The 19416-nt window shown below is 46.6% G+C and overlaps 1 protein-coding gene across 2 annotated transcripts in view; it reads left to right on the plus strand.

The window, feature by feature from the left end:
- The window catches only part of ROCK2 (Rho associated coiled-coil containing protein kinase 2), a 663375-nt gene that overhangs the window by 505469 nt on the left and 138490 nt on the right, over positions 1-19416 (plus strand). For both annotated transcript variants that reach the window (XM_078647798.1, XM_078647799.1), the window contains exons 20-22: positions 6345-6414; positions 8242-8345; positions 8440-8626. In XM_078647798.1, the coding sequence (XP_078503924.1) occupies positions 6345-6414; positions 8242-8345; positions 8440-8626 (361 nt within the window). The remainder of the gene's footprint in view (positions 1-6344; positions 6415-8241; positions 8346-8439; positions 8627-19416) is intronic.

Here is a 19416-nt window from a genome sequence, read left to right on the forward strand (position 1 = left end):
CACTATGCCTCCCCACAGTGATGTGCCACATGAGCCCCTGATCAGCCTAGGACTGGCATGGTTGACAAACTGGATGGGATATTGGAGGCGGCCAGAACCTCTATAGAAGTCCTTGAATTGATAAGGTGGTGATAAACTTGAGTGTCCTCCACGACGATCATTTCCGGTTCGTGGACAAGTTAAAGCGTCATGAAGACGCAATAGGGGAGAGGCACCTGATGATGACTGAGCACTAGAAACTGGTAGCAGGCCTTACAAGTAGGGTTGCACACCTGGATAAGAGGCGCGGAGAACGTGAAAGAACGCAGCCATGGTGATATCAGAGTGACTCGCCTCCCTGAGAATGTGGAGGGTAAAGACATGCTCTCTGAGACCTGGTTGTCAGCAGAGACCACCCCATAGGGACTGTCCCATTTTTCTCACAAGAGCGTGCCCACGGGGCCCTGGCGCGCTGCACGCCACCAGGGACCTCATCAACGCCTATGTTGGTCCACCTCCTCCACTACAAGGGCATACACCCGATCATCCAGAAGGCGCGGATCAATAGCAATTTGCGGCTGGAAATCAGCCCAGACAGATATGGTGGATCTGGCCTCCACCATATGCTGCCTGTCAACGCACTCTCACAGTGACACATCAGAGGACGTACAACCAGACGGTTTCACAACGGATTAATCCTATGAGGAACATTGGAACAGACAACTCTTGACCCCCTCAAATGGAGGATGACCTGTGAAGAAGCCACATGCTGGTGACTGGAGAACGCTAATAGTACAGCCAATGACCCTGGATGACACCGCTCCTTATGCAGGTCCCAAGCATGCGCACTGAACTACTGAAGGCTTCTTATTTAGAGGACTACCACACCCCCTTTCTGACTTTGTGATCACTCCCTATGGGGGCTGGGTACTGATGACCCCTGGCGGATGACCTGCTGCACCATAGACTCATGTGCACAAGTGGTTGGGAGGATGAATAGACTATTGGTAAAGTTGCCTAAGTTTGGCCAGTTGGCACTGGGGAGCAGGAGTTGGTGAAAGTTTGTTTAAGTCGTTATTCCACTATGCTGCACACACAAATGAGATCTGTGCCACTCACAAAACCTCCATCACATACCATATCATACCACCCACGTGGCAGTCACACCAGGTAAGTAACTTGGAACATATGGGGAATGTGCCATCGTGGGAAGCGCTGCAGGGTACCAGTCAACTTGAGACGGAGGGTGGATAATACACTATTACAAGAGATGCACCTGGTGAGCACCACAATACTAAAATCGGGGAGATGCTGGATAGGACATGTTTGCCGCAGGATGCTCGGCATTTGCCATGGGTAAGTTAATTTGGGTCAAACCAGGACACCCCTGTGAGGTCATCACTATGCACATAGACATTGGGGGGCGGTATGTTCTAGTTCAAGGGAGACTAGATGGCACTGAGGTGTTCCTGAGTAGTCTCTACACCTCCAATGTTAACAACAACATTTTCTCGTAACCATCACTAAGACCCTGGCCAGAGAGGAGTGCCTGCCAACACTGTTAGGAGGACATTATAACTGTATAGCCGATGTGCACCTGGATAGGTCGACCCCACTCCTCTCAGATTAGCCCTCAGTTTGGAAGGCCTGGGATTTCATTCAGTGATTCACACAGTGGGAGCTCCATGATATATTGTGCGCAAACTATCCCGGACAACTGGAATACTGCTTTTTTTCCCCTCTGCACATGCCTTTTACGTATGTTTAGATGCCCTGCTGGAAACGCACACATTGGGAGTGGCTACCACGTCTATTGAATATATTTCCCGCACCATCTCTGACCACAATCTGCTATTCAAGCAGATGCAGTTGGGCAGACATAAAGCACTAATCCCGACATGCCCTTTTTCCCGACAACTTCCACATGAAGTGGTGACCGGAGACACGATCGCCAAAGCCATTAGCGACTATTTTTAGCAGTCCACAGACCACACCCATAAAGAATAGGAAGCATTTAAGGTGGTGTTGAGGAGGTCATTCAATCAGCAGGTGGTGGAGGTGAGTAGGTCCCTAGAGTGTGAACTCCTGGAACTAGAGGGTGGCATAAGATGGCTGGACTGATCCACTCCTCATGATGCGATGACCGGACAAACACTAGGAGATGAGCGGAAACAGTATCTGGCACTGCAAGAACAACAGCGGCTGCATGCGAGCCAGGAGTATTTTAACACCTCCCTGGTTGCTGGTGAAGACACTTATCAAGGCACCCTTGCTTTGCACATCAGAACCAAGGGGGAGCAGTGAGGTACACGCAGATGGCCATCCATGAGGTAGTCACAAGACATTACGCAGAACTATATGAGCCTCTAGAGACTATCCCTGATGAGGCAATAGAGGCCTTTCTGGACAGGACGACACTTCCACAGCTTCCGGAGGAAGCAAGAGAGACAGCAGGTGGCCCCTTATGGAGGTGAAGATTTTGGAGCACCCTGGGTGACCAATGGGAAAATGCCAGGAACCAACGGCTTCCTTGCAGAATTCTACTGAGAGTATGCCACACTCTTGGCTCCTAGGATGACTGGTATGTACGCGGAGGTTTACGAACAAAGCCTCCTCTCCAGCACAATGAGGGAGGCTTTTTTGGTCTTTGTCCCCAAACGCTATTGAGACCCTGCGGATATGGCTTCATACACGTCAATCTCTATGCTAAACCTAAATTACAAAATGCTAGTTAAAATTCTTGCAAGTCTGCTCTACCCCTTTAATGGGACTTTAATTTACATGTACCAGATGGTTTATTCCCTCCCAAAATTCGTCTCTTAATGTACGCTCACTGTTCGAGGTGATATGGGAGTCTCAACTGGACAACCACGCCTCTGCAGTGGTTCTCTTCTCGTCTTACACAAAGCCTTTGACACAGTACACTGGCCCTACCTCATGGCCATCATGAGATACATGAACCGGGGTAAAATGTGGACACGGTAGGTGATGCTTTTATATACAGGCGCTGGTTAGACCATGCACAGGGCACCTGATTTACAACCCGATTTGAAATAAGAAGAGGCACTAGGGAAGAATGTCCCTTTTCACCGATATTATTCTCAATTCCTATTGACCCTTTAGTGGCCATAATCCTCGCAGTGTGCCTGGGACGGGGCATCCTACTGAGAGGGCGAGAGCACTGCATCTTGCTGTATGCAGATGACTTGCAACTATTCCTACCTTGCAGAATACAAATGCTAGCTGAAATCGGTGTGGTTAATTTCGGGTCTGTCTGCGAACTGGAGCAAGACATGTGCTTTCTCTGTGCACCCCACTACGGGGGCAGCTCCGAGAACGGTCACTGAACAGGGTATTTTCTGGGAGCCAACAATGTTGAAATACTTGGGCGTGAAAGTGTATCACTCAGATGAGAATATTTGTGATGTTAACCCTCGGAACCTGGGTATAGTAGACAAGTACTTCAATGTGTTCTGTTGGGTCATTCAATTGCTTAGTTTACATGATGATAATTCATAATCAATCTCCTCAGTAATTCACAATTGAAGGATAAGTCAAAGGTACACCACACACTTAGTATACTATATATATCACTTGAATGTATCGTGTTATATATGGCTGGTACACAGTCAAATTTGCAAAAGGAAATTAACAAACTGACATGACATGAATTGTGACAAATCAGTGCAGTTCAACTTCCACCCTATTTTTATGTAGCACTGGTCTAAAAGTGTAAGTGACTTGAGACGTAAAGTACCTGTGCATCGACATTTTGACCCAGGATGCACGTGTAATTATGAAAACATCACGGTGGATCTTCCTTAGGACTACGCCATTGCACAGATACATTGGTAGCTCTTTGGAGAGGAGAGGAATTGGGCCAAATAGCTCATGTGGCGCTTTTACTAGGTAGACAGACAGCCACGATGGAACGTCCCAAACTGCTAATTATAGTGCTATGGACGTGTAGGAAGGTCATTAAGAATCAAAAGACTAGCGTCTTTATGTCTGCCACTAGTGGGACTCCCAAAGTCCGAGACTGGAGAGCTGAATGGGAGGTGGAGATATCCACCAACAGGGAACTTCGGAGCTTTGACTCCCTAGTGGACCAAGGCAACCTGCCACAATCCCAATTCCTAGCCTACAGGGCAGTCAGTGGGGCAATATGGGCCATATGGAAATCTGGATCAGCAGAACCTCGGACAGATGGCACCCTACAGACACTCCTCACATCGGCGAGGGTCATAAACTAATCTCATTTCTCTATAAGACTATGCTCTCGATGACCCTGGCACCCATGTAACAAGCTAGAGCCTCCTGGGAGGAATCCCTAGGAAAACACCTGACTGACAGAGAATGGAATGCCACGTTACAGTCCACCTGTCTGGTGTCCAGGAACTCCAAATTCAAATACTCTGAATTTAGTCACCTCCACGTGACATACCTGACACAACATACACTGAACATCATAGCAGGTGCAATGGGTAAAACATGTGCCAGATGCGGGAGAGGATATGCAGATTTTCTACACATGGTGAGATGCGAAACCATAGTCCCATTCTGGGGCAAGTTCACTAAAGACCTTAAGAGCGCAACGGGGCTCCCACACATAGGAGAGCTGGCCAGGTGCATGCTGGGTCAGGCCCTAAGCCCTCACCCCGCAATTCAGTCACTAGGCTCATAGACCTGGGTCTCATAGTTGGCAAGAGAAAAGTATTGATGCATTGGAAGGACCACCGCACATCAGGTGGAGGATGTAATTTACGAAATGAGAAATTAGCACTGCGCTATGAGGAAAATAGAGTGCTCCACGGGCTGACGGAGGATTGAGCACTTCCTAGACTTCCTTGAGAGATGAAAATGGGAGCCACAGTTCCCCTGACAAGAGTGGCACACCTGGACAGGCACTAACAGCGAATGCACATGTGATCGGATATACTAAACATGAAGAAGAACCCATGCAGGGGAAGATAGTATGGAAAAAGAATGCCTCGATGGCAGCGTTCACTGTTATAAGTTTGATTTCATTTTGTTACCAATTCTTCCGGACACCATACTACACATACAGATGTTCTGCTGGTAAACTGCATGAAGATTAGACTGAGCATGCCTAACAAATATATGTGAACAAGTGACTAACAAGCGATCCTTTCAGGCTATGACACTATTCAATGATGCTGGAAGTATCACCAGAAAAGATTTTAAAATGTGATAAAAGCTACTTAAAGAAAATAATAATAATCACACCAGGATCTAAAGCATGTAGGGCTGGCTTTTATAACCTTCCTATTAGCAAGGTGGTTTTGTGTTTCTCTTATGTGGAGGGCTAGGTAGTTCCAAAGTTTGCTGTGTTGGACTCGGAAAGAACCCTCTTCCTGTCATGATTTGGTGGAGTGTGACACTTCAATATATATTTGCATCAGACATTTATGAATGGACCAAATGCAGTATTGAGTTGATGAAAGGATGACTTGCTTCTGCATAGAGTGGACAGATGGGGCTAGCACCAGATACAAGAATCAGCACAAAATGTTCCATCCTCTTAAAAACCATGTTCATTTACTTTCTGCACCTACCTTTCTTTGTCATACCCATGCCATATTTCCCTTTTCTATCTCTTTAGGCCCCCCCACGCTGTTTATTTAAATAATTTATTATTTCTTATTCTAAACCTATTGTTGTAAATGTCCTTGCCACTTTTTATGCTGGTCCCTGCATTTTTACATCACTTTTTGGTGCTAAATGTCCGTCTACTTTTATGTGAATGTATGGTTGTTAAGAAAAATGAAAAAAGCAAAGTTCATTCCAAGGTAGCATTAGGTTCTCTGCTATAAAGGCTTACTGCTGTTGAAAATGCCCTGGAGAAGCAGTGGTGAAGAGGGTATCATTAGTGTTTGGAAAAATGGTCCAATTATATCCACCTCTTCCCTCCCCAGGAATTAGACACCGCACACTAACTTGGTGGGAGGAATGGTGAAAAACATGGGAATCAGTGTTTTTGCACCATTTGCTGCATGTTTTACCTTGCATTTAAACTGGACAATTTAAGCATCTGAGTAAAATCCGACTAGAGTTGTCAACTTCTATTTATGGTCCCATTTACAGCACCAACCCTCGTGCCTTAACAGGTCTCTGTGCTTAGATTCATATGGTTAGCATTAAAATGCAGATATGCTTTCAACTTGAAAATTGAGGCATTTTAAAAATCAGAGTCCATCACTAGCAATGAGGTAGTTAAAACGTTATTACCAAAGTCATGTTGAAAATGCATACAGAATTTGGTTGTTCACAATAAAACTGTGAACACAATGGTGCACCCCTTCTACTTTCATTGCTACAATTTTTACAATCTTTGTTTTTTTTAGAGAACGTCAGGAAGCAGATGGGCAGATGAAAGAACTTCAGGACCAGCTCGAAGCGGAACAGTATTTCTCAGTATGTATTGCTTTTGTTTTTGCTTTTGTTTTTTAATTGGGATTTGCTTCAAAACAAGTATCGGATTTGGCTAACCACCTTTTTATTTATAGTAAATTAAGTTATAAAACACCATGAAACTCAGAGTATGTAAAACGTAAATTGTGGAAGGTAAAACAGAAGACTAAATGACTCCTCTTTGACATGAGTGTTGAAAGTTTTGCAAATTGGTCCCTACAGCAGTATTTCATGAGGTGAAGCCTTGCTAGAGGGACAGAAATTTCAACAAAAATCTGATGGTGGTTCAAAATTGAGTTTCTTGTCCTTTCCCCCTTTCAATTTGTATGTTCTGCATCTTGTATGTGATTTGTCATCTGTATTGTTTGGAATCGCATAAAAGATAAGCATGTTTCTTAATTGGCTAGAAAAGGGGCCACCAAGCTTTTCAGTACAAGGGCTGCATTGTATATCTTACAAACATTTGTAGGCCAAAAAAAAATCAGAGTGACTACCCACCCCAAACCCAATACCATCTCTTCGCTACCCAGTCCTGTTTGCCAGTACCCCTCACTACTCATCTCATGACCCCTACCACTCTTTCCTCTGTATTTACTCTCCATTAATCCCCATCCATCATTTGTCCATAGCCCCGTATGACATTCCCTATCCACTTCCCCTTCTCCTTCATTTAGCTGTCTTCTCAACTTTTAAGTCTACTTTTAAGTCTACTTTTGGTCTACTTCAGTTCACCCCTGGCACTCTCCACTTACCACTGCATCAGTCCCATTACCCGTACTTGTCCTTTCTATCAACCTCCAACCACCTTAACTACTCTCCGCTTAAGTCTTCCTCCACTCTTACACCAACAGCCTCCCATCATATGTATCACCCCCCCCCCACCTTGCATCCACCACTATCCCTTCCCATCCACCACTCTCCTTTTCCCCTGTATACTATTGCTCGTCGCAGGTTTTTCAGTCACTCCCCACTTACCTTTCATTGCTGTTATCACAAAGTACATCCTCGTCATGTCGACTGCAGGGCCAGGGGAGTCTCATCCGGGCACACAGATACCATGTCCTTTGGAGCTAGCAGCTTCTTGGTCTTTAGGGCCAACACCACCTTCAAGCAGCAGCTCCCATTGCCAAACACAGTAGATATCCCAATAATAATGAGGCCCCATGGAAAAAATATTGCGGGACCTCTAATATCATAGACACGCATTTCAAACCCACTTAAACATAAACGTGAACTCCAAGCTCTTGATCTTTAATGGCTGTTCCGCTTTCTGCAGTAGTCAATGAGACGAAAACCTATCAGGATGCAGTGTTGTACTGGCCTTTTGGGCAGCTTGGCACTGAAATGGTCAAGCTTAAAGAGGCCAGTGTGTTGAATGTTGGTTCTGTGGGCCATATCAGAGATAATATATATAGCCTGCACACTGGCCTTTTGAAGCTGCCCCCCTGGCAGTACCAGATTGCTTGAAAGACCTCACTAACCTGCAGGGAGTGCAGGACAAATGTGGCCTATCCCCTCCAAAGCCCACTTTTTTTCTCCCCTCTGACTCCTCTCCCCCCCACCCCATGTTGAAGCAGATTTTCCGGTATTGCACTTTATGATTTCATAGCTTGAAAATAGTTTTTCCTGCCAAGGCTACAGTTTCTGACCCAACCTTTTTCTCTTACTTAGATGTTCCCTTGAAATTTACTTGTGACTAAACCCAAGGCATCGCATTTGCATTATTTTACAGCCAGTTGATTTAAATAGAGGCATAACATGACTTTCAGTGGAGCAGTGTGTCATGGCAAAACTGTAATTGTACATTTTCTTTTCCATCTTTGTCTGTAGACGTTATACAAGACACAGGTTCGAGAACTGAAGGAAGAGTGTGAAGAGAAGGCCAAAATTTGCAAAGAAATCCAGCAAAAGGTTCAGGAATTACAAGATGAGAGGTGCGGCAGTGTTGCATAGACATTAAGTGCAAGTGTTTGTGAGCCTATACGAATTATATCTGATGGTCACGGTGTGTATCTTTTGGTCCTGCAGGGATTCCTTGGCTGCTCAGCTGGAGATCACCTTGACAAAAGCAGACTCTGAGCAGCTGGCTCGCTCCATTGCTGAAGAGCAGTACTCTGACCTGGAGAAGGAAAAGATTATGAAAGAGCTAGAAATAAAAGAAATGATGGCCAGGCACAAGCAGGAGCTTGCAGAGAAAGATGCTACTATTGGTTCGGTAAGAAGACTGTTACCCACAGTGGATAGATACTGCTTGTTTAGAATTATGATCTTTTTCCTATTCAATCATTCACAAAACCTAGTGTTTTAAAAACTAGGTAATCCTATAACAGAAACACTCTTGAAAAGTAAACTCTCAGCTCCTGGGTCACATTAGTTATCTGATTCATAGAAATGGACACCCGCTGTTAGGTTCTCTATCATGAATGGGATAAGTGAGCACAAGTTTAACATGCCTGCATAGTATAGAATTGTTGCAATTTTGAAATTAAGGTTTTCTGTCCCACTTCAGTATTCACTACTTTTTATTGGACATCCAAATCGAGTTCCTCCTCAATTAGTATTCATTAGTTGGGCACTTTGCAACTTTTGTAATAAGACCCTTAAATGCTGCAGGGCTTTGAGCATTCCTCTCGCTACTAAGGAATATGCTTCTTGCATCAGATGCAGAAATTGTGCTGCAACCAGTATCTTATACATCCGGCTCAAATTGAACAGAAAAATTAGGATTTAATGTGCCATCATTTTCATTGACTCTTGAAGTCTGTTATCTAGCAGAACAATGCTTATCCTCTTCAATATCCACCTATTAACATTTGATCTCATTCAACTTTAAACCTTCACAATTCAAGAATTACAATATTTACTGTTTGCTCAAACAGGCATGAACAGCTATATTTTCATAAAAGGATTTATTAAGTTCTTGACCCTTAATATTGTGACATTTCATCTGTCAAAGAAGGGGTAGATGTATTTGTTTCTTTAACTGTAAGCATTTTTCATACATTTCTTCTTTGCATACTTATTTCTCTGTGGCCTCTACGTCATGTGCAGTAGTTGCAGTGTTTGCATTTTCTGTTTGTCTAGTGCTTTTTAGAATCCCTAAAAATGAATACATTTTGTATAGATTTTCACAGCCATGCCTGCATCTTCCACAGTGATGCGTGATCATAATCTCCTTTGGAGAAAGGGCTTTAAATCAACCTAACCATGCCAGCTTTGAGGGTACAGATGTTGTGCTAGCATCCATATTTACTTCATAAACAAATTTAGCATCAACCTGCTGAAGATTTGACATCTTCTCTGATGTTTAAGCCATCTAACCATTGCAAAAGGCCTCAGAAATTTAATGCTCTGAAGCGCACCCTTTCATATTCTCAAGGTCTCATAACTGAAATTCCTGTAGGTGGTGATAACAAGTTTCCAATTGCTTAATAACTATTTGGAATAACAGTCCTCTACCATTGTCAAAGCTGCATTTTAGGTTTAAACACTACTTGAGTTTCTTTTCTCAAAGTTTTTTTTTTATAATACTTTTTATTAACAAACATCAGCATTATAATCGCATTACAGAGGAGGGAGGAATCTGTCGTCATGACTACAATAGGCAATTGGAATCATAACGTAATATAGCCCGGAAAGTCTAGGCCGAAGGGGGATCTTCTTTGCATGTAGCAAGGGGAGGTTGACATATATCCCCCCCGATAAGCATTCCACAAACCCCATATTCGAGTCCACTTCTTAGGGCACCCTCGGGGCACATACACTGTTTTCTCCCGGAACATTGACCAGTCCAAGTCTTTCTCCCAGTCTCGCACTGTAGGCGGGAGTAGCGCCCCCCACCTCTGAGCAATGTTTCTCTTGGCAATCATAAGCCCCAAAGTAGCCCACTGTGTCGTGTAGGTATTAAGATCAGTCGGCTCCCATATATTTAATAAGCATCTACGGGCTTTTAGGCGAAGATGTGTGGACAAGACTGCATTAATGGTGTTGTGTATGAGGCGCCAGTAAGATTGTATAGATTCGCATTCCCAAATTCTATGCATAAAGGTGGCCTCCTGACCACACCCCTGCCTGCACTCTCCCCCGTCCAAACTCCCCATCGGTACCAGCTGATGTACAGTCACATACACCCTATCGAGGATCTGAAGCTGGACCAGTCGGAGGCGAGCAGGTATCGCAGTTACCCTGGGCGAGGAAACTGCATCTTGCCATTCCTCGTTGTCCATCTCAATACCATCTTTGGACCATTTCTCTCGAAGTACGTGAAGAGGGTCTGGCATGTTATTGATGAGTTTTTTGTATATCAGCGAGATAGTCCTATCTGGGATGTGACCATCTAAAACTCTGTCCTCCAGTGGGGAGGATTCGGGAGGGGCAGTTCCACGCTGCAAGCAGGAGCCCAGGGCGTGCCTAACGTGTGTAGCGGAAGATCTCCGAATCAGCCAAGTCAAATTGCTTCTGCAGTGCCGAGAATGGTTTAACATCTGTCCCATAAGAGAGGCTTATTAGGTCCCATTTGTGTAAACCCTTACTTCTCTTCCAGGGGATCCTCATCAAAGTCATAAGCATTAGAATATTCCCGCCCATGCGCGGGACCCCGGAAACAATATATTATATGTGCCCCACATATATATAGACATATATATATAAATATATATATATATAAAAATAAGCAATTGCAGCCAAATAAAACAATAGAGCTGGAATATGCCGTGAAGAATTTCCACCATACAGTGTATTTTGCATTAGAAACATGAGAAACAACACCAATGCTTGTTTAGAAACTGTTTTAATGCTTAGAAAACAGTAGAAATTCTCATAACACACTGTAAGCATATACAGCTCCCAGGCTGCATTGCAAATCCCCAGTCTAAAAAGACTGAAAAGCTAACCTGTAGCTGAATGTACTAAAACTGACGCCGTGCCTTTAAGGCACCTCTGCCCCTAGCTTCCCATCATGCCTCAGGGGTTACAGTTAGGTCAGTTGTTCTTTCCGGCTCCTTCAGGAAGGACCCTGGATACACAGCTCCACATTTTTCTGCCTTTTTCAGTCAGAAAATCTTCTATAGAACAATTTTTTGATTTACTTTGACTTTTAACATCAGGGTCAAGTAAATAGCTGCTTAGCAGTCGATTTTTTGTGAGGTTTTCCTGTCAGGATGCCCTCATTATTTGATGATTGCCCTTCTTGTGGCCACAAGAAGGCAAAAACAGACTCTCATGAGGTCTGTATTTTATGTTTGCCAGAGGATCATGATCCTAAAGACTGTTCACATTGTAAAAATCTGTCTGACAGGACTCTTAAAGACAGAGAGAGGAACAGGCTCTTTGGTCTGGCCCAGAGATCCATGAGAGGAAGATCTACAGAGAGGAAGAGTTCAAAGAGACCCAGAACTCCCTCCAAAGGCAAGTCAGAGCGTCCATCAACCTCAGCACCGGGCTCGGCGCTGAAAAAACGGCATCTGATAGACAGTTCGAGAGAAAAAGCTCAGTCGACGTCGGGACCGGCGTCGATGAGGGAGTTGTCGTCGAAAAGTTCACCGACGACGAAGAAAGCTCCGCCGTCGTCAACTAGGCGACGATCGGCGTCGAGAGAAGCCACGAGATCGCCGTCGACGAGAAGATCGACGTCAAGATTTAAATCACCTCCGCCGTCGTCAACCAGGCGACGATCGGCGTCGAGGCACAGATCACACCCGCCGTCGTCTCAACGTCGACAGGCTTCTAAGAGTGTGACACCTCCGCCGACGTCTCCACGGAGGCGCTCGGCGTCGAGGAGTAAGAGCCCCCTCGGACGCTCGCAGTCGAGGAAGGGATCGTCATCGAAGGCACGTCGGCGCTCGACGTCGAGGATGTCCGATCCTCCGCCGTCGCCACATGTCAGGTCAACGTCGAGGGCATCGTCGACGACAGGACAAAGTCGATTGACATCTCCGTCGCCGACAGACCAAGGTCGGTCGACGTCGAGACCTCCGTCGACGGCAGGGCAACGCCGTTCGACGTCGAGACCTCCGTCGAAGGCAGAACGACGCCGTTCGACGTCAAGGGAGAAGACTCCGTCGTCGGCTCATCATCGCCGATCGACGTCGAGGGACCACAGGTCAACGTCGAAGCATTCAACGTCGAAGGTTATGTCTCCGTCGACGCCGCAGAGGCGTTCGACGTCGAGGGAAAGGCTTTTGAGACGTCCTCCAACACCGGTGAGACGGAGATCTCCTTCAGTGCCTTCGACAGTCCTAGTGACACAATCTGCTTCGCACCATTCCTCCTTAAGTGCCTCTGGTTCATCGAGGTCCTCTTCTAGGAGTAGGAGTCCTGTGCAAAAGAGTCCCCAGCGGCGGTACATCACACAGGCAAGACTCTCGCCAAGATGGTATGGTCCGTTGAGTAAATGGAAGGATTCTGGAGCAACGGAGAGACTACAAAGGTACTTGAGTCCAGTCCACAGGTCCCCTCTTCAGCAGCTGGCAGAAGAGGCAGATGGACAGAGTCCTACCATTCACCGATCACGCTCACGAGAGAGAAGAGCGGACAGGTCGCATACCCCCAGGGTCTCCCGATCACCAAGGAGGGAACAACCCAGATCTCGAACACCGAGAAAGGAGGTATGGACTGAGAGATCGAGATCTCCAGTGCATCAGAGGGAATCACGTTCTCCTCGAAGGGAGGAACGACCTAGGAGATCACCAGTGAGGAAGGAGAATTCTCACCACAGGAGAAGAAGAACTCCATCATCCTCCTCTTCATCTTCATCTAGATCTTCTAAAGGGGATTACTCTCCAACGCTGGCAGACAGCCCTCGCTCAAGAGCTTCCCCGCTTGACGACGTCAACACGTATCTGGACGTCTTGCAAAGGGGTGCTCACAAACTTAATATAGAGATGGCTATTCCAGAGGTGTCCACTACTGTGATTTTTGAGACCCTTCATCACAAATCATATACACGGTCTTTGCTCCCATTGGTTCCAGGGATAATGGACCCAATCAAAGAGGTTTTCCTCACGCCAGCAACGATCAGGGCAGTACCGGCACGTATCCAGAAGAAATATAGGCCGGCCGACTCAGATCCTATCTTTGTTAAAGGAGAGCCTGCGGCGGACTCAGTTATAGTAGCCTCAGCTAAGAAGAATCACACAGTCGCTCCTTCTTCGTCAGTTCCTCCTGACAAAGACAGCAAGACGCAAGATTCTTGGGGACGCAGGGTATGCAGCACAGCAGCTTCATCCCTGAAAGTCTCTAGTGCATCAGCCCTTCTGGGAAGGTACGATAGAGCCCTGTGGGACTCCATGGAACGATTCAAAGGGAAATTGCCCAAGGAGGACCAGAAGGGCTTTGAGGAGACAGTGACGGAGGGCTGTTTGGTGGCAAACCAAATGATTAGTTCATCAGCAGATAACGCCCTTCTAGCAGGACATGCCTACTCACATGGGATATGTGCGAGGAGATCCTCTTGGCTACGTTTAACTGGACTCAAACCAGATGCCCAGCAGCGCATCCTCAATCTACTTTTTTCCGGATCTTCACTCTTCGGGGAGCATGCCGATCAGGAAATGACCCGTATGAAGACTGAGTTAGACACAGTGAAGGCAGTTGGTCTGGAAAAACAGAAAGGGCCGTTCAAACGACGCTTCAAGACCAACAAGAACCGGGGAGGCCAACAGAGGGTTCAAACCCCTCAATGGTCTCAAAACAAGCCACAAGGAAAGCCGCAATACAGAGGAGGAAGGTCGAGCAGAGGCAGAGGCGGACATCATCAGTCCTCTACCACGCCTAGAGGAGGCAAGGCCTGAGCGTTGGCTTCCTCTGGCGCCGTTACCCACTCCAGTGGGAGGAAGTGCTGCACAACACCTGGCAGAGTGGGTCAGCATCACAAAAGATCGGTGGGTGCTGAATATACTGCGCAATGGATATGCGCTACGTTTCCGGAAGAAACCACAACCGATTCCTCCAAAAAAGCCTCGCTCGTACCAATTAGAGCTCCTCAAAAGGGAAGTGAGCGTCCTCTTAAAGAAAAACGCAATCGAAGAGGTACCCCTATCCCAAAGGGGGAAAGGAGTGTACTCAAGATATTTCCTTGTCCCCAAAAAAGATCAAAAAGGCAAATTCAGACCGATTTTGGATCTTCGACTCCTCAACAAAGTGGTGGTCAAAGAGAAGTTTTGCATGTTGGCACTCCACCAAATATGTCCTCATCTACAAATCGGAGATTGGATGTGTTCGGTGGATTTACAAGACGCGTACTTCCACATTCCTATTACACCAGGTCATCGAAAGTACTTGAGGTTCCTGGTAGGGACCAAGCATTACCAGTACAAAGTGCTTCCTTTCGGACTCAAATCCGCACCAAGGGTCTTCACCAAGTGCATGGCAGTGGTAGCGGCGTGTCTACACAAAAAAGGTCTCTTTGTGTACCCATATCTAGACGACTGGCTCCTGAAGAGTCCGTCCCCTCGTCAAGCCACCAAAGACTGTCACCTGTGTCTCCAACAACTACACAGGCTCGGCCTCCACGTGAACACAGAAAAATCGGTCCTGCAGCCCACGCAAACTATCCACTATCTGGGAGCAGTTCTAGACACAAAGTTAGGAAGAGCGTTTCCTTCGCAGGAGAGACTATCTTCCATGGGGCAAAAATACAAAAAGTTACTTCAGTTTCCTCGTCCAAAGGTGCGAGAAGTAGCGTCTCTATTGGGCTCCATGGCGTCCTGCATCTTCCTAATACCGAACGCCAGGTTGAGGATGCGGCCTCTACAAGAGTCTGTGGAGGATCAGTGGGACCAAGCGACTGGGGATTGGGAGGATCGAATCATCCTGTCTCAAGCAGCACTGACCTCAATACAGTGGTGGACTCGCCCTCGGAATGTCCTGCAGGGAGTCCCTTTTCAGCAACCTCTTCCTTCGCTGTCTGTGGTAATGGACGCATCTCTAGAAGGCTGGGGTGCGCACATGGGTCATCTTCAGATTCAGGGTCGCTGGTCGACCAACCTTCAGACATGCCACATCAACATGCTGGAGCTTCGAGCAGTTCATCTGGCGCTCAAAGTGTTCTTTCCAGCAATAACAACGGACAAAATCCTGGTTCAGACGGACAACACTACAACTATGTTCTATCTGAACAAGCAGGGAGGAACTCGATCTCGCCCTCTGTCTCTGGAGGCCCAGACAATCTGGCACTGGCTTCTGGCTCGGGGACTGTCGGTGGTGGCAGTACACCTTCCAGGCGAGCTAAACACAAAAGCGGACGCACTCAGCAGGCACTTCGAAGATCAGCCAGACTGGGTGCTAAACGACGAAGTAGTCGAAGAACTCTTCCGTTGCTGGGGTCGTCCAGACATAGACTTATTTGCGGACGACGAAAACGCCAAATGCCACGCCTTCGCGTCCAGGTTCCACCGGCCAGGGACGCAAGGGAACGCTCTCCTGCTGGAGTGGACAGGAATGTTCGCTTATGCTTTTCCCCCTCTGGCACTGATTCCGAAGGTGGTGGCCAAGCTCATCAGATCGAGCATGGACATGATCCTAATTGCTCCGGATTGGCCGCGACAATGGTGGTATCCAGACCTGTTACATCTGTCGCTGTGTCCACACAGACGTCTGCCGTGCAGGCCAGACCTGCTGAGCAAGATGAACGGGAGGATCCTGCATCCCAACCTCCCGTCGCTGAACCTGACTGCATGGCTCCTGAGGTCTTGCAATATGGACACTTAAATCTGCCTCCGGAATGTATGAATATTTTAAGAGCGGCAAAGAGACCTTCCACAAGGGCGTCTTATGCGTTCAAGTGGAAAAGATTTTTCATTTGGTGTAAGGACCATGGCTTTGATCCCACCAAAGGACAAGAAGAGGTAGTCCTTCCATACCTCCTATACTTGGCGACATCAGGGTTGAAATACGCTTCTATTAGGGTTCATCTATCCGCCATAGTAGCGTACAGAAAATCACCTACACAAACATCGTTTTTTCAGGTCCCAGTGGTGAAGGATTTCCTTCAGGGATTAAAGAAGGTCTATCCCCCTGTGAGAAATCCTTCTCCTCCCTGGGAGTTGAACCTGGTTCTCTCCAGACTGATGTCTGCACCGTTTGAGCCTATACACAAGGCCTCCTTGCAGCATCTCACTTGGAAGGCGGCCTTCTTGGTGGCAATAACCTCTGCGCGCAGGGTTAGCAAGATACAAGCACTCTGCACCAAGGAACCTTACACTGTGTTTCACCACAACAGAGTGGTAATGAGGGCTCACCCATCTTTTCTTCCAAAGGTGGTATCGGATTTTCATATAAATCAAACGATTACCCTTCCTTCGTTCTTTCCTAACCCATCGACCCCAGCTGAGAGGTCGTTGCACTCGTTAGATCTTAAACGGGTGCTAAAGTTTTACCTAGAAAGAACGAAGGACACCAGAAAGACAGACCAACTCTTTGTCAATTATGGTGCAATGAGGACCGGGTTTGCAGCAGCCAAAAGATCCATCTCCAGATGGATTGTCTCTTGTATCAAACTAGCATACCAGCTGGCTGGCAAACCTTTGTTGCAATCACCCAAAGCTCATTCCACTAGAGGGAAAGCAGTCTCAATAGCTTTTTTGCATGACATTCCTATGTCAGAAATATGCAAGGCTGCGACATGGAAATCAGTCCATACCTTTACAAGGCATTATTGCCTAGAGTCTGATTCCAGAGCGGATTCTCAAGTAGGGCAAGCCTCCTTGAGAAACCTATTTGGGTAGAATAAGGCCTATTTTTGGGCCTACGGATATGAATGTTATCTGTTGATTCCTTTGCCCGCAGGGATGAGGTGAGACTCGCTACTCTATTCTAATGCTTATGACTATTGATGAGGATCCCCTGGAAGAGAAGGATTAGTTACTTACCTGTAATCCTAGTTCTCTTCCAGGGGTATCCTCATCAAAGTCATAAGCAACCCTCCCCGGGCAAAGGACTTTGTTTATTACATAAGAGATGTTTTTTAACCTGTTATTACCATGGTTTGGTTTTCAGTCTCCGAAAAGAACAACTGACCTAACTGTAACCCCTGAGGCATGATGGGAAGCTAGGGGCAGAGGTGCCTTAAAGGCACGGCGTCAGTTTTAGTACATTCAGCTACAGGTTAGCTTTTCAGTTTTTTTAGACTGGGGATTTGCAATGCAGCCTGGGAGCTGTATATGCTTACAGTGTGTTATGAGAATTTCTACTGTTTTCTAAGCATTAAAACAGTTTCTAAACAAGCATTGGTGTTGTTTCTCATGTTTCTAATGCAAAATACACTGTATGGTGGAAATTCTTCACGGCATATTCCAGCTCTATTGTTTTATTTGGCTGCAATTGCTTATTTTTATATATATATATATTTATATATATTGCCACACAGAGTTGCCTCAAGAGATGGAGCCCACACGGGTGAAATCTTGTGCATCTTTTTATTGGAGACTGCAACAGGGTATATGCACCGCCAGCAGCACACAGTTCATAAAAGTCAAAACGCCGACGCGTTTCGGGCTCCCGCCCTTCGTCACAGGCTGACTTTCAAATGAGCACACGCAGTCTGCAAGGACTCTATTAAGTTCAAGTACCCGCCCTGATGGGCGTTGCCGCGCCTGCAGCATCCTGGTACTGGTAGTTTTACCTGGTATTCCTCAAGTGAGTGAGTCCTTCAGTTCAATAACGTGAGTTCATGCAGTGAATTAAATTAAATCCCCAGTGGGTGGCTGTCCTTTTGGTGCAGCAAACGATGTTGATTCGGCCAGTCCCCAAAGCACCACCTCGTCCCATTAGTACACACCTGGTGGCATGAACCGGGTCCACAACAGCGGCTGGGCGTCCATCGCGGCTGGGCTCGCCGCTAAACATTGCCACACAGAGTTGCCTCAAGAGATGGAGCCCACACGGGTGAAATCTTGTGCATCTTTTTATTGGAGACTGCAACAGGGTATATGCACCGCCAGCAGCACACAGTTCATAAAAGTCAAAACGCCGACGCGTTTCGGGCTCCCGCCCTTCGTCACAGGCTGACTTTCAAATGAGCACACGCAGTCTGCAAGGACTCTATTAAGTTCAAGTACCCGCCCTGATGGGCGTTGCCGCGCCTGCAGCATCCTGGTACTGGTAGTTTTACCTGGTATTCCTCAAGTGAGTGAGTCCTTCAGTTCAATAACGTGAGTTCATGCAGTGAATTAAATTAAATCCCCAGTGGGTGGCTGTCCTTTTGGTGCAGCAAACGATGTTGATTCGGCCAGTCCCCAAAGCACCACCTCGTCCCATTAGTACACACCTGGTGGCATGAACCGGGTCCACAACAGCGGCTGGGCGTCCATCGTATATTTATATATATGTCTATATATATGTGGGGCACATATAATATATTGTTTCCGGGGTCCCGCGCATGGGCGGGAATATTCTAATGCTTATGACTTTGATGAGGATACCCCTGGAAGAGAACTAGGATTACAGGTAAGTAACTAATCCTTTTCCACAAACTACCCAGCTGTTCCGAGTCCCATAGTGGTGTCGCAAGTGTGAGTCTTCGGCCCCAACCCAGGCCCTTAGAGGCTGCGTGCCACACTGGTACTGAGTGCTTGGTGGGCCCCGGAAGTGGAAATCGTTGCGGGTTGGAATAAAGGGCTCTATTGTAGTTCCCACCAGAAAGCAACCATCTGTCCATGTTATAGCCTGGATCCTCGGGTCGGGCATATGTACCGTGGTTGATGGAGGCTAGGTGAGCCGCCCAATAATAGTTTTTAATGTTTATGGTGGCTATTACCACCATCGTACCATTTCTCAAACGTTTTAATCTCTTCAGATAGAACTGTCCTAACAGGGTCTACTGTAATGTAAAGCAGTAGCTTAAACTGCTTCAAGGTGCAGATGCAGAGTAGATGAGGGAAGGTAGGGATTACATGAGATTGGATTAGGATAAAGAAGAAGACTCCATCCTGATAATATGTTGGCACAAGGCCCAGGTTGTAGCTAGGAGTGTAACCACCGAATAAAATTACTATTTGTGCTAAACTT

This window comes from Lissotriton helveticus, chromosome 6, assembly GCF_964261635.1.
Source record: "Lissotriton helveticus chromosome 6, aLisHel1.1, whole genome shotgun sequence".
NCBI lineage: Eukaryota > Metazoa > Chordata > Amphibia > Caudata > Salamandridae > Lissotriton > Lissotriton helveticus.